Raw genomic sequence first — 13,696 nt, forward strand, 5'->3', positions numbered from 1 at the left:
AAAACAAATTAAATAAGGTGGTCTCATTAGATGAGATAACCTCAGTGAAGTACGGTAGTGGCGGTATCATTCAGTTTCAATGCTTTTCCTTGGAGGAAAGCTGGTCCAAGTTGATGTGGAATGTAAATGAATACAGTGATATGTGCTGGACGAAAATTTGAGATTAGGAGGCAGGTTCATCCTCCAGCAGGACAGTAAACATCAACGTAGAGCCATAGATGGAGTAATTTAGTATTGAGGCATATTCGTCTGTTAAAACGGCCCAGTTAAAGCACTTACCTAAATTGAAGTGAAAATATGTGTCAAGATTTGAAATGTGATGTTCGCAGAATGCACCCAGTATGACTGACTTTGCTTTGCAATGAGCGGGGGAAGCACAATATGTATCTCTGCACACCCCACACTTTGCAAATTGTTTGAACCGACGATGTAAAAATTTCAACCGCGCACAATCAGCACAGGTTTGTGTTGATCTTTCCTATAATATCCCAAAAGCTGGAATCCTTCAATCTTATTACAATCACTTCAGCTCAGACTGCATGTGACTGGTCCTTTTTGTTTTTCTTTTTTGTCTCTAAAGCCTTTATTATTATTTTTTTTTACAGTCAAAAACATAATTTCACACCACCTGTACATCTCTGCTTTCTAAAAAAAAAAATTAAAGTTGTTATAAAAAAGGGCACAGGTGCAGTCACTCACTACACAATGCTTTTGGCAATTTTAAAGTGATAATCTAAAAAAAAAAATCTATTTGGCATTAACACGTCTGACATTAAGAGGGCTATAATTCATAAACAAGCAGACGGTCGCTCATGTGAGACTATGAAGCAACGACCACGAGGTGGCAGCACTGAAGCATGCCAACAAAACCCGTCAGGAACAGTTTCAGCTGCTTTAAAGCTGTAATTCCAAAACTTTGAGGCCTTGGTCACGACTATTCAGCTATTACAAGTAAATATAAAAATATCGTGATTAGAAAAATATTCAGCAGGTCATACAACAGTTTTATCCATTTATGACTACTGTTATCTGTTGCAACGATTATGTTATGTACTTTTCAGACTTCAATATTGAAAAACTAATTACAGGCAAACAAAGCTTCGCATTACATACATGATGATTATTTAAAAAAAAAAAAAATCCAAGGCAAAACATAAATACTGATTAAATCTAATGATGATGCAGTTCTGAGAATACCAAAGGAAAAACAAAAAAAACCATGCAAATTACAATTCACAAAGCCTGGGAGACTTTAAGGAAAAGATTAAACCAAGTGATAAGTATTACATTGTTTTAGCACAGTTAAATTAGGTTCTTTGTATCCTCTAGTTAGAACCCCAGATGTTTGATAAATGGGCCTGTCTAACTCAGCTGAACTGGAACAGCGATAAGATCGTTGCTGCTATTGATGAGTCAAACCAGGAATAAGGAAACTTATGAGTTAGGGCGTTGTACTGGGATTGTTTCTGTTCCTTAACTGGGTTTCTCCCACAGCCCTGTCCTGTCTCGCAGGAAGAATGACTGTTCAACGGGATACAGATGGATACAGATCGCACTGTGATTCGTGAACTGTTAGCTAAATTGCAACTGCAGTTCATCAATGTTGAAAAGCTTAGTTTTTGCTTCATCCCACAAGAGCTCCTTCTTACAAATATTTGGTGCGATCTCAGAAGCCGGTTGTTTCTCTGGATTTTACTTAGGAGGTCAGAGAGTAAAGAGGTCTGAATACAAGTGGGACAAAGCCTAACAACGGCGCAACTAAGATAGGCAGAAAAAAGACAACTTTTTTTTTCCCATTTGACTGACATTTTGCATCTGCTTGCACACAGAAGTTGTGTTTGCCTGCCTACCGATCTGTGTCAGTGTGCTGTAAGCACAAATGCACAAAATAAAGTGAGGCAGCTCAGCCCTCTGGCGGTGTGTGTTACCAAATTTGCGGTCGAGGGAGGATGAGTGACAGGCCGGTTAGTGATTTGCATGGCTCCGGTGTTTAAAAGGAGCTGCAGGTGCAGGATTCCCTTCACAGAGGAGTGGATTTGGTTCAGCACACACAGGTACCCTTTCATGCTGCTTAAGTACGACGTGTGATCAAGTAGATACTCAGAAAGACTCCAAGTTTGAACGTATTCTTTCTTACCCGGGATCAAGATGAAGGATGCACGGTTTCCTTTCATGGATCATCGTTCGAGCTAAATACCAAGGGAGGAGGAACAGACTGAACACTACCCCGGCCATGGAGACGCTCCTGTTAGTTGGGAACTGAAGCGGACCGCTTTTCATGATGTCGATGCAGATACTCATACTGCTCCTCCTCTGGGCTTCCAGGGTCACGGAGACGGCGACAGACGCATGGAGACAGTGCACAGGTAGGAGAGTGTTTTATCCGCTGTTATCTGTTTCATTCTAAACTTTATGAGATATCACCTCGTCTCGGCTCAGCACAAGTGGTCCTGTTAATGATTACCCAGTGGATTGTTTATGGCTCCATCCAAAAGCTGGGAAGGCCCTGCAGCTAAAATTCTTCTGGATAATTCCAACTGTCTGCGTCTGCTTACTGGGAGTGCTTGCGTGTGTGTGTGTGTGTGTGTGTGTGTTAGTGTGAACATCCACAAACAAGTACAGGCATTGCATGGGGTTAGGGTTCAGTTACATTTCAATACACATCAGGATATTAGGGTTTACAGGATAAACATTCAACTGACATCTCATCAATCTTTCAGTGTTTCTCCTCTACCAGTCCAGCTTTTGAGTGAAGTATCTTGTTATAGTAACAACCCTTGTAAAAAAATAATGTATCTATTACTTTCCAGTCATCTTGATTGTTTTTCCTTTTCAATCCAGGATCTTGCAAAGGTGTTAATGCTGCCTTTTGCACTTTTGACAAGTAACAATGTATGTATTTTATTGGGATTTTACTTAATAGACTCCGTGTAAAGTAGTTCATAATTAGTTGAACTATTTTTGCCACTTTTTCGGAGGCTCTGGAAGGGGCTGTGTATTCACAAAGAATGGGTTTTAACCAGACACGTAAAAGAATACAACTATATTCTCAATGTATTTTTACATGTTTATTTATTTATTTACTTTACAAAATTTAAATGATCAAAAATCACACAGTTTGATTTACTGTAGAATAATCCAGTTCAGATTTCACATGTCAGAGTATTCTAAAATGAAAAAGTAGAGCATATTTAACTACAAAATATATATATATAATAATAATAATAATAATAATAATAATAATAATTTGACTCCGGAAAAGATGTGACTCCAAAGTGGACAGTTTCTGTTGATATAATTAATGAGAAGATGATTGAAGCTCAGTGCAGGAGGAAAGACGCGTCATTGGATAGAAGTTGGAGAAACAATTTACCCAGTAAATTTTGCGTCTCTAATTGGTTTTTACCTTAGACTCAAATTAAGAAGTGTGAGGATTCTCAATCTATTTCTGAGCTTCATTTCTGCAGAATCTCCAGCCATTCATACTATGACCGCCGTCCTGGCCTCTCTATCTGTCTGCTGTCCTCAGAGTTGCTCCCCTTGGATCTCCTGTCTTTTGTTCTGGAGAGGGACACCTCCAGAGTGGTCCCCGGGGCGTGCGTGAAGCAGGCGGCTGGGGCGAGGGGAGTCCAGTTTCTCAGCCCCGATGCGTCTCTGAGCTTCGCCGCTTCCCAGCTCTTGGTGAACTGTGACCTTTTCCCCAAAGAGTTTTCCATTGTTGTTACAGTGAAAGTGAATCGCTTTGCACCCAAGGTAAGCATCTGTCAGAGGAGATGGATCTCTGACACAAGACCAAAAGTATATGCTTTACAAATAAATATTTTATTTATTCTCAGTAAATAAAATATACATTTTATATTTTATTAAATAAATATCTAATAAAATAAATACTTATTTTATTATATAAGTAATATATTAATTAGTAATATTTATTTAATATGCTAAATAAATATTTATATATGCTGATATATATTATTGATGAGTATTATTTATATTATTTAATGCATCCTTTACATTTTTCCATAGCCAAATTCGTTTAGTCTTGATGGCATTTACTCTCTTTTCTGCAGCGAGACGAGTACATCTTCTCTCTGATGGGACCAAGTAATTTGGAGACCGTTGCGCTGGAGGAGAAAGAAGACGAGCAGAGCCCGAGGAAGAAGGAAACCAAGAGAGATGAGAAACATGCAGGGATCATCCTTGGACTAAAGTTATCCCAAAACAGCCTGCATTTTGTTTTCAACGGCCATCGGAAAGCAGCAGAGCACTGGAGCTTCCAAGGCATCCGTCTGACTCCCAACCAGTGGCACACACTGGTTTTAGTCGTCGGCGTTCACCGCAGGAAGCTGACGGTGGACTGCAACCCTCCGCTGGAAAGGTAAGCTCAGCTCTCTCTTTTTTGCCTTTTTTCCCGTCCGTCATTCATCGCCCTTTCCTATTTACCTGCCAGATCCTGGATGTCTCACCACAATAAAATGCTCTTGCTGCAATGTAAAATGTATTTGCACCCTGCAGTCATATCATGACATCCCGGCAGTAAAGTGACAGATGGTTTTGAGAAGAAACTTCCTCTGACATACAGCAGGGTGCAATCTCTATAACTATCAGAACAGTTCAGGTTTCAAGTTCTTGTTTTTCAGTCTGAAATTTAAGAAAGTTACTTCGGTTGGAGGAAATTCAGCTTATTTTCAAATTAAAAGTCACTTTTGATGTTTGAAATGTTATACTTTGTAAACATTTTACAAAAATTTAACTTCTTTGTATTTTTTTAGGATTTGATAAGATTAGTACAAAGTGGAACATAATTCTGAAGCGGAAGAAAATAGAAACATGGATCCCAAATTTGTTTTAGCAAAGGAACAACTGAAAAGTGTGGTGTGCATTTTTATTTACCCCTCACCCCTTAATTCTCTTTATCATTGTAATCCTAAATAAAACCAAGTGCAATCACATAACATAAGTTGTTAACTAAATATGAAATTGATTGCTACACGTTGGAGTTTCAGCTTCCAGGAGAACTACCCCACAGATTCAGCCAATGAAATGTTATAGTTGAAGTAATATCCATGGCCCAGTCAAAGTCTACACCTAAGCGAAATTGAGAATCTGCAGAAAGACTTGAAAACTGATAATCAAGGAGCTCTTCACCCAATCTACTTTTCCAGAAAGAAGAATTTTGTTTTCTTTGTGTGTGAAACTCAGATATTACACAAAATACTCACGACCGTGACACTTCACCAAACATTCAACCCAGAATGAAGGTGCTCTTTAGGAATCTCCATGTGTTTTGCACTGCCTGCTTTAGTTTTGAGCGTTCAGAGCTGCATCGGATGTCGGCAAGTCCAGTTGATTTATGAATGGCCAGAAGCAGATCATAGACGACTTTGTCTTTGTGAGTTTATTAAGGAAATGTTTTGAGAAAAGTGCGTTGACTGTCAAAAAAAAAAAAAAGCAAAAACCCCAAAACAACCAAGGGTTATGCATACCTTTGGAAGGCAGTGTTTATTGGCTGTTTAGGATAATTGTCTTTTATTGCATACAGTGTTCCCTCCAGGGCTTTCCCTTCAGATCTTAACATCCAGGCATCCAGATTCCACATTGGCAGTCGGGGAAGATGGAAGGGCTTGTTTTCAGTGAGTTGAGTTTCAAATTGCGATTCAGTTCCGAGGTCATTTAATAGCATCCCGACCACTTCCTGACGAGTATTTCATCTGTTGCCACATGTTCAGGGCCTGATGCGACAACTGGTTCTCGTGCCGAACTCAGACGCCTCCAATCAACTCTGCCCGTCTTCTGACCCCCGGCTCGCAGCTTTGTCGGTTCCACCGCTGCTCTTAGACCTGCCTGTCAGGAGGAGGCAGAACGAGAGACATGACACTTCCTCTGGTAATTTGTACATTCGCTTCACAAGGGAATGTGACGGGAGTATTTAGGGAATTACCGCTGATTGCTCCGTCTTCGACGCGATCTGTCAGGAGCCGCGGGACGACCGTCGGTGGGAGCGGAGAGGCCGTGTTCTGAGTTGCTGCGAGGTCAGCTGTGGTTTAATCCTCTCAAAAAGGGCCTCTACGTCTGTGACGGGTCAGCGTGGATCACTGTGTTGGAGGGTAAAGCATCCAACTGCTAAAACAAGCAACTTTATCTCTTTGTTGCAATTGACAAAATCATTTTCACAGACCATAAAAGACTGGACTACGTTTTGGAGCAGCAGGTTCTTGCCACCAGCTCTGAGACGCACGATGTAGAGGTATTTCTCCACCGTTTCTTTTCCGATACGACTTCGCTGTTTTGTTTTGAGCTCATTTTTTATCTGATCTTTAGGTGTTTCAGATTCAAGACATTGGCCTCATGGCGGCCATGGCCCACAGATCCTCAGCCTCTGGTTCTGCTGTGTATCTCTGGACCAACTTGGGTTTCCGGCTCTACCAGAACATCAGCACCAACGGCGCTCTGTCTTGGAAGCATTTCCAAATAGGAAAGAAGGTGTTATGGGGATTCCATCCTTTCTTTTTTTCTTTTTAATCAACACTATTTGAAAATGAAAACCTTAACTTCATCTCTCATTACCTCTGTTTTGTTGTTTTTGCCTGCAGGCATATCTGGTAGTGTCTAATTCTGGGACTGAAACAAACAAGTCTGTAGACAAACAGCCTGAGTCTGACTTCTCTGTCATTTATAAATGGAGCAAAAGAAGAAAACGGTTTGTGCGGTTCCAGACTCTGCAGACCTACTGCGCTCGAGACTGGGAGGCTTTCGACATTAATGAACAGACTTATCTTGCTGTGGCCAATCACAGAATGGGTAAACAATTACACTGCCACTCAAAAGTATGGCTGCTTTTTTCTGGTCATTCTTAAGTATTTCAGATCATTCAACCGACTTTAATATCAGATGAATAATCCAAGTAAATGCAGAAAGCAGTACTCTATTGTTAAAGTGTGGATTAATTGATTAGCCACTTTTTTACTGACGGATTTGCAGGATCAATAAATAATTTAAACAAAAAAATTCTGACAAGGAAAAACATCATGTCCCAATTTAAAAAAAAAGAGACAAAGCTTATTTCCCTTAATTAGCATAATTAGCATTTGAAAACTACTTTTGTATGTACTTGGGTTATATTTATCTGGTTAATGATCTGTAACATGGTCTGTGTAACATGTAAGTGTGTAAGAAGAAAACATTTCTGTCAGAAGGCGAACACCGTATGACCGGACCGTGTTTCAGTGCCTCGCAGCTTTTTGGCGATGCTGAATAAAACCCGAGTATTACTCTTACTGTTACTCCTTTCAGGAAACAACAACCACACCATCAACAGCGTGATCTACAAGTGGAACAGATCGACAAAGTCTTTTGAGGTTCACCAGACGCTGATCACATCGGGGGCCTACGACTGGGAGTTCTTCAAAGTTGGACCGTACCACTTCCTGGTGGTTGCAAATGCTTTCGATGGCGTGACCACTTCTCTGGACTCGGTCATCTATGTTTGGATCGATGGGAAATTTCAAGTGTTCCAGACAATCAAGGTGTGTTGATAAGAAGAACAGTTGCATCAAAAATGGTGCCGGCAACCTGGCTCATATCTGATTACAGTACCACTGCCGATTGAACCACTGTGAAAAGTCGATGGCACTTGAAGGCAGCATTTTGGTAGGGGGTTGATTTCACCTGATATATCTCTGATATGATTACACAAAGATCCTGTCAGGATGCAATAATAAAACGATAAAAAGAAAAGTGTTGGGAAGGAAGGAAGGAAGGAAAATTATCAAGATAGAGGCAAACGCATATGATGTGGTTTTGCATGATTTGCCTGACTGATGGAAGTGCTTTGCAACTGATATGAACAATTTTATTTGAATCTGGCTGCAGCTGATGTGACTGTGTTGACACATTGATTGCCACACGAGAAAACACACAGAGATTTGTAATTAAAGGGGAACTCCAGAGGTTGTGGGGGTGGAGGGGGATTCGTGAGAACCCCTTGGGGCTGGTAGTAATAAATTACCTGAAATCATCAGAGAATCTGGATTTCCGATATCTCTTGGCTGCACAAACAGTGAAGCTTCATGACGCAATCTGTTGGCTCGTACATGAGAAGACGGTAGATACATTTTAAACAAGCATTACTCACTGTTGTAATGTCATTTAGTTCCATTACGGTGGAGCGACACACATCCATTTACTGCTATGTACATCTTTACTCACACGTAGCAGTGTGCAAAACCTGCTTGCATGTAAATATGAAAGATTTTTAATGGTCATGAAAAAGATTCTCTTGAGTTTAGATGTTTTTGCTTATTTTCAGTCTTATTTGCTGACCAGTATCCCTCCATAGTCAGAGAAATGATTTCTTGTGAGCTTATCTGCTAACTATGATTTATAAAATAGAGACAAAAATTATTTTAGATTCAAGAACTGAAAAAAGTTTGTCACCAAGTAATGGGTTTTAAATTAACAGTCGTTCTTCAACTTTCAAGAACAAGAGATGTTGGTTCTTGCATGACTGGAGGCCTTCCTATGACCCTATTTGTTTTTTTATTTCCACTCAGTTAAAGTGCCACCAAAACCAAACTGTGTTTGAGAGGAACTTTGATAAGTGCATCATAATTTGTGTAGGTTTTTATCATTCTGTGTATTACCATTTTCATGCTTGACTCAGTCTAATTGGTTCTGGATGCTTGAAAAACTAAGTATAATCTACGTGATCAGCCAAATTGCCCACAACCGCACCGGCAAAAAAACTTCAAATTCTTTAGATTCTTTTGTGAAAAAGCTGAAATTTCCAGGTTGCAAGTCAAAAATAAGTGGGAATTTTCTCATCAGAAACCCTTTAAAAGAACAACTAAATAAACAAACCCAAAAACAAATGGCTATTTGATTGTTTTTCTGGTCAAAATAGATAAGCAGATTTAAATTAAGCTTAATAACTTTTCACATTGAAAAACAAAATCAAATTTCCATCACAGATATACCAACTTTGCACTACTCCTGTTGTCACTGCCTGTAAAGCATAGCAATAAAGGTTGTTATCAGCATCTATATGATTTTAAGCCCTTGTTCATCTATATATGTTATTTGTGAAAAAATAACTGGGACAAAATCTTTCATATGTACAGAAGAAAAAGCGCCCCCTGTAGTCATTCTCTATGAATTGTTTCAGAATTGGGTACATGCTGGGAATTATTTAATTATTTAATTTCCTTTTGGGATTAATGAATTATTTTTGAATTTGAATTGAATTGAATTTGAATTAATAATAAAAAAAAAATTCCATTCCTCTTTGGCATTTATTTTGATTTTATTATTTCAAACACAACAACAACAACAAAAAAGAGATTTGTTGGTAATATTTATTTATTTATTTATTTATTTATTTATTTATTTATTTATTAAGTGAAACTGAAGTGTTTCCTGACGAATATGTCAAATTACCAAAACATGCATGGACCGGGACGTTCCCTCGCAGTGAGAAATCTAAATAAGAAAGTCTTAGGTTTCTCAAGAACTCCGTCCTCAAAATTCAATATGGCTGCTGCGAGTGGTAAATTTATTTGTATTTCTGACAGTTTATATCCTATTAAATCAGTCCTGTGCAAGCACAGTGTGCAATGTCCCTTTGCAACTGGACCAGGATTTAGTTGGGTGCAGAGCCATGCCCAGATCCACTTTTGAACTTCAGAAGAAATAAAAAGTTATCTTCACTTTTATTACTGTCATCTGCTCCCGTTTATCTGCAGACTAACTTGCCACTTCCTACTCATGTTCTGTACTCGTTGCCATCTTTTCTCATGCTCCCAATGCAACATGATTTTCTGAAGATTGTGTATTACAACCTGTTTATATTGATTTTGGATGTGAAACCATTTTCTCTACGTCAACCTAGACTACTCCTGGTATAAACTGAAACAAATGGTTTCAAAGAGACATTTATTATGTTAGTTACAACTTAAATCTCTGTTTGCACTTTTACACTTATTCACATACGTTTAAACGCTGAAAAATATTCACATTCCTGCCAAATGTAACTTAACCAACATCTGACTGGAACTAATGATGTTTTCTAGCTGGAAAGCAATTAAAAGAAGGGTGTGATTTCTGAAATACCAAAAAAGACTTTCCCACTCATTGTGGAGAAAGGTATGCATTTTTTTCTTACATGACACTATTAAATTAAAATGTAAGTAAAATCAAATATATTTTAATTACGCTTAATTATGCTTATCTGATGTTTTGTCTAGTTTTCTACCAGGGCCATACTTGTTGAATTAAAGTAATTTTAAATGAAAATCTTCCAGGGATATGAATGATTGTGGGTTTAAATGGATCCCATATGAAATATTTGACTGATCGTCTGACTTTCTGCAACCGTAGACATTCTGCGCCACAGACTGGGAAATGTTCCAGATTGGCAGCAGAGTATTTCTGGTTGTGGCCAATGGACACAGGCTCCAGGGTAACGGACCCAGCCAGTACACCATCAACTCAACCATCTATGAGCTGGACATGAGTGGAAGGATGTTTGTTCGCTTCCAGGACATTGTTACCTACAGGTATTCACGTGAATTTTGCAGATTCTGTCTGTGAGGTGCATGTACAAACACAGACTTCTTAAATAATTTTTGTGGTTAAAGATATTTGCAGTCATTTAAATTTATCACCGGTATACCTAACAATCTTTTTCCTTTCCAGTGCAGTGGATTGGGAGTTCTTCAGCCTCGGGGAAGAATATTTCTTGGTTGTTGCTAACTCCTATAATGGGGAATCCTACTCTCTCAACAGCATTCTTTACAGGTATTCAACTTGTCAACAAGTCCCCACCCTGTGTGATGTCTTTCGTCAACCCTTATTGCCATGGGGTATCTGTCGTAAAATCATTTTAGAAAGAAACACTTGTACATGCATTATGCAAAATACTACTATTTTTGACATGTATGATGCCTTGAAAAGGAATTTTTAACACTTAAACCTATTCCATTTTTTGTATCAATGCTTCCTTTAATGTGAAATTTTTTTTCACATTGCAACCACAAACTTTAGGGTGTTTGTTGTTTTTTTTTTTTATTGGGATTTTATGAGATAGATCAACGTAAACTAGCACGTTGCATTCAAGCCGAAGGAAAATACATTTTTAATAGAGATAAAAATGTAACAAGATTCCTGAAGAAAAGTGTTTGTGCTGGGCTTTATTTAGCAGCATCAGAATAAATGAGGTTGAATACAAATGTACTCCTCACTTTCAAGATTTTATCTGTTGAAATTTAAAAAAAAAATCATTTTCCTTCCCACTCACAACTATGCACTACTATTTTTGTTTTGTAGGTATAATCCAAATAAAACACACTGAAGTTTGTTGTACCTTGAATTAACATAAAAACGTCAAAGAACACAGGAAGCAGCGTCTAATGTGCAAGTAGCCCATTTTGTGATTTCTTTTATCCGCTTACAGGTGGCAGGGATATGAAGGATTTGTTCCCGTTCATTGGCTCCCAACCATTGGGTGCAGTGACTGGGAGTTTTTCAGCTCTAATGGAGAATCCTTTCTAATCTACTCCAGTGCCAAAGCGCCTTTCTCCAAAGTTTTCAAGCTCAAAACCTACTAGACGACAAAGTGTGCACATGGCTTTGTGTTTTCAGTTTGTGTGCGACATGTTGTGCTCCTGTGAAAAGTTTTATATCTTTGTATACTGAGAGAACTTAAAGACATAATTTAACTGTCAAATATTTTAATAAAATTATATTTGAAAGAACTTCACAGAGGCCTTAACCAGTATCCTATACCTCTTCATACCTCACAAACACTTGCAGCCATGATGTGGATGTTTTATGTGTGACAAATACAATTAAATCCCCCCAAAATATTACTACCTTTTTTTTTTTTTTGTAAGAGAGTTTATATTTTACATTGCTTCATGCTGTATTTGTATTTAAAATGTGTGGTTGCTAACTCAGTGGAGTTCCCAGACAAATATGTTGAAAAACATAGGAAAAATTAATTAAACTTAAATAACTAGTATGTTAAGCTTTGACGTGGAAAAGATAAATGTCAAGCACTGTTAGGTGATAATCACTCAGTCGGGTTTATTTTCACAAGTTCAAAAGGAGTCAAAGTTGGCCCTGTCAACAGGCAGACAACAAAACAGTTTTATACCAAGGACATGAAATTTTAAACAGTGGAGAGACAGTCGGGCTCCTGAGCAGCTGCAGAAAACAAAAACTAACCCTGAGTGTGTGTCACAAGGAGGTCTCTTTAGAATAGAGACATATCATAACATGATCATGAGATGAATATCATATCCTGCCTTGTAATAACATTTTGAACCACAACGTTAATAACTATATATTTTCCTCTATTTATACGTGTTGCAACATACATCAAAGAATATATATTTTTGGCATGCATAACAAATATTTACAATTTAAATTTCTACATATAGTTATTGCCTGCACGAGACAATCTATTGAGACTTTTACAGATGTAAAAATGTTTGTAATATATTTAAATATAGCAAACTTAAATGTTTCAATTGTATATTTTTTTATTTGTAACTTTGGTAACACTTTATTTGAAGGGGGTTGAATAAGACTGACATGACACTGTCATAAACATGTCATAAACACCTGTCATGAACATGAATAAGCCTTCATGAATATTTATGACTGTTGTCATAAAGCGTCATTCGGTAAATTATGACACTTTTAATACAAAGTTGACATTATTCAAAATCTCTTTGTTATGACAACTTGACATTAACCAAGAAATCATTACTGATATAAATTTGTTATAAAAGTATTACTGATTGCACTTTAAAAATTAGGTAACTTTATGTTATTAAAGGTAAAGTTTAAACAGTAATGATTTCCTGGTTAATGTCAAGTTGTCATAACAAAGACATTTTGAATAATGTCAACTTTGTATTAAAAGTGTCATTATTTACCGAATGACGCTTTATGACAACAGTCATAAATATTCATGAAGGCTTATTCATGTTCATGACAGGTGTTTATGACAGTGTCATGTCAGTCTTATTCAATCCCCTTCAAATAAAGTGTTACCGTAACTTTTTTGAGAAAAGTTATGTTTGTGTTTTGGACAAAATACAGATGCAAAAAAAAAAGATTATAAATCAACAAATGTAATTGGTATTTAAAGAAAGTTTCCCCTAACACAGATAAATAAGGCACACTTGTTAGTGTGCTTTTTTGTATTTGTTAAGCCACTCACGTGCAGTTTATTATGCTGTTATAGACTGACCTGCTGTTTCATTTTGCCTCTGACTGCATTGAAAATGAAACTGAATCTCAGACATTTTATCCTAACAATGCTCGGTATGTCAGTGTTAAATGGTAAATTGTCTATGTCTTTGATGTACTTAAATTTTCTTCATTTAGTCTTTTTTTTAGGTAACCATTGTGCTTTTACTGTTATACAAAACTGAGCTTTTAACTGCCAGCACATGAGTCATGTAAATTATCCATTGTCATGCTTAGTTGATGAAAGACTACAAGAGCCAGAATGCCTGTGCGAAATGATCTTGTAGGAAATGCAGTGTTAGAATTAAGGCAAATGTTTCTTTTTAAATAAATAAAACAACAAACGGTGTTTTCCAGTAATAATTTGTATGAAATTCACGAATTAAAAAAAAATATTGTGACTAAATATTATTTTTAAACGATTTTCCTGTCTAGTTCGCGT

At 37.5% G+C, this 13,696-nt stretch overlaps 1 protein-coding gene across 1 annotated transcript; it reads left to right on the forward strand.

The window, feature by feature from the left end:
- Positions 1-64: 64 nt before the first annotated feature.
- On the forward strand, positions 65-13,598 carry LOC106925414 (thrombospondin-type laminin G domain and EAR repeat-containing protein-like). The gene is made up of 13 exons (XM_014999742.2): positions 65-2,366; positions 3,530-3,753; positions 4,071-4,378; positions 5,543-5,633; positions 5,730-5,886; positions 5,976-6,107; positions 6,177-6,247; positions 6,322-6,483; positions 6,594-6,801; positions 7,294-7,526; positions 10,375-10,553; positions 10,693-10,794; positions 11,450-13,598. Exons 1-13 carry the CDS (start codon positions 2,279-2,281, stop codon positions 11,601-11,603), a joined length of 2,109 nt encoding a protein of 702 aa, XP_014855228.2. The 5' UTR covers positions 65-2,278; the 3' UTR covers positions 11,604-13,598.
- The last annotated feature ends 98 nt before the right edge of the window (positions 13,599-13,696 follow it).

Source organism: Poecilia mexicana, unplaced genomic scaffold, assembly GCF_051168715.1.
Source record: "Poecilia mexicana isolate PSO_F unplaced genomic scaffold, ASM5116871v1 scaffold_22, whole genome shotgun sequence".
Taxonomy (NCBI): Eukaryota; Metazoa; Chordata; class Actinopteri; order Cyprinodontiformes; family Poeciliidae; genus Poecilia; species Poecilia mexicana.

What these genes read in the sequence shown, in the direction of transcription:
- LOC106925414 (XM_014999742.2), top strand. Translation starts at nt 2,279, where the DNA reads ATGATGTCGATGCAGATACTCATACTGCTCCTCCTCTGGGCTTCCAGG. An exon ending in TGCAACCCTCCGCTGGAAAG is followed by an intron (nt 4,379 to 5,542) that starts GTAAGCTCAGCT and finishes TATTGCATACAG; the next exon opens with TGTTCCCTCCAGGGCTTTCC. An exon ending in GATGGAAGGGCTTGTTTTCA is followed by an intron (nt 5,634 to 5,729) that starts GTGAGTTGAGTT and finishes CCACATGTTCAG; the next exon opens with GGCCTGATGCGACAACTGGT.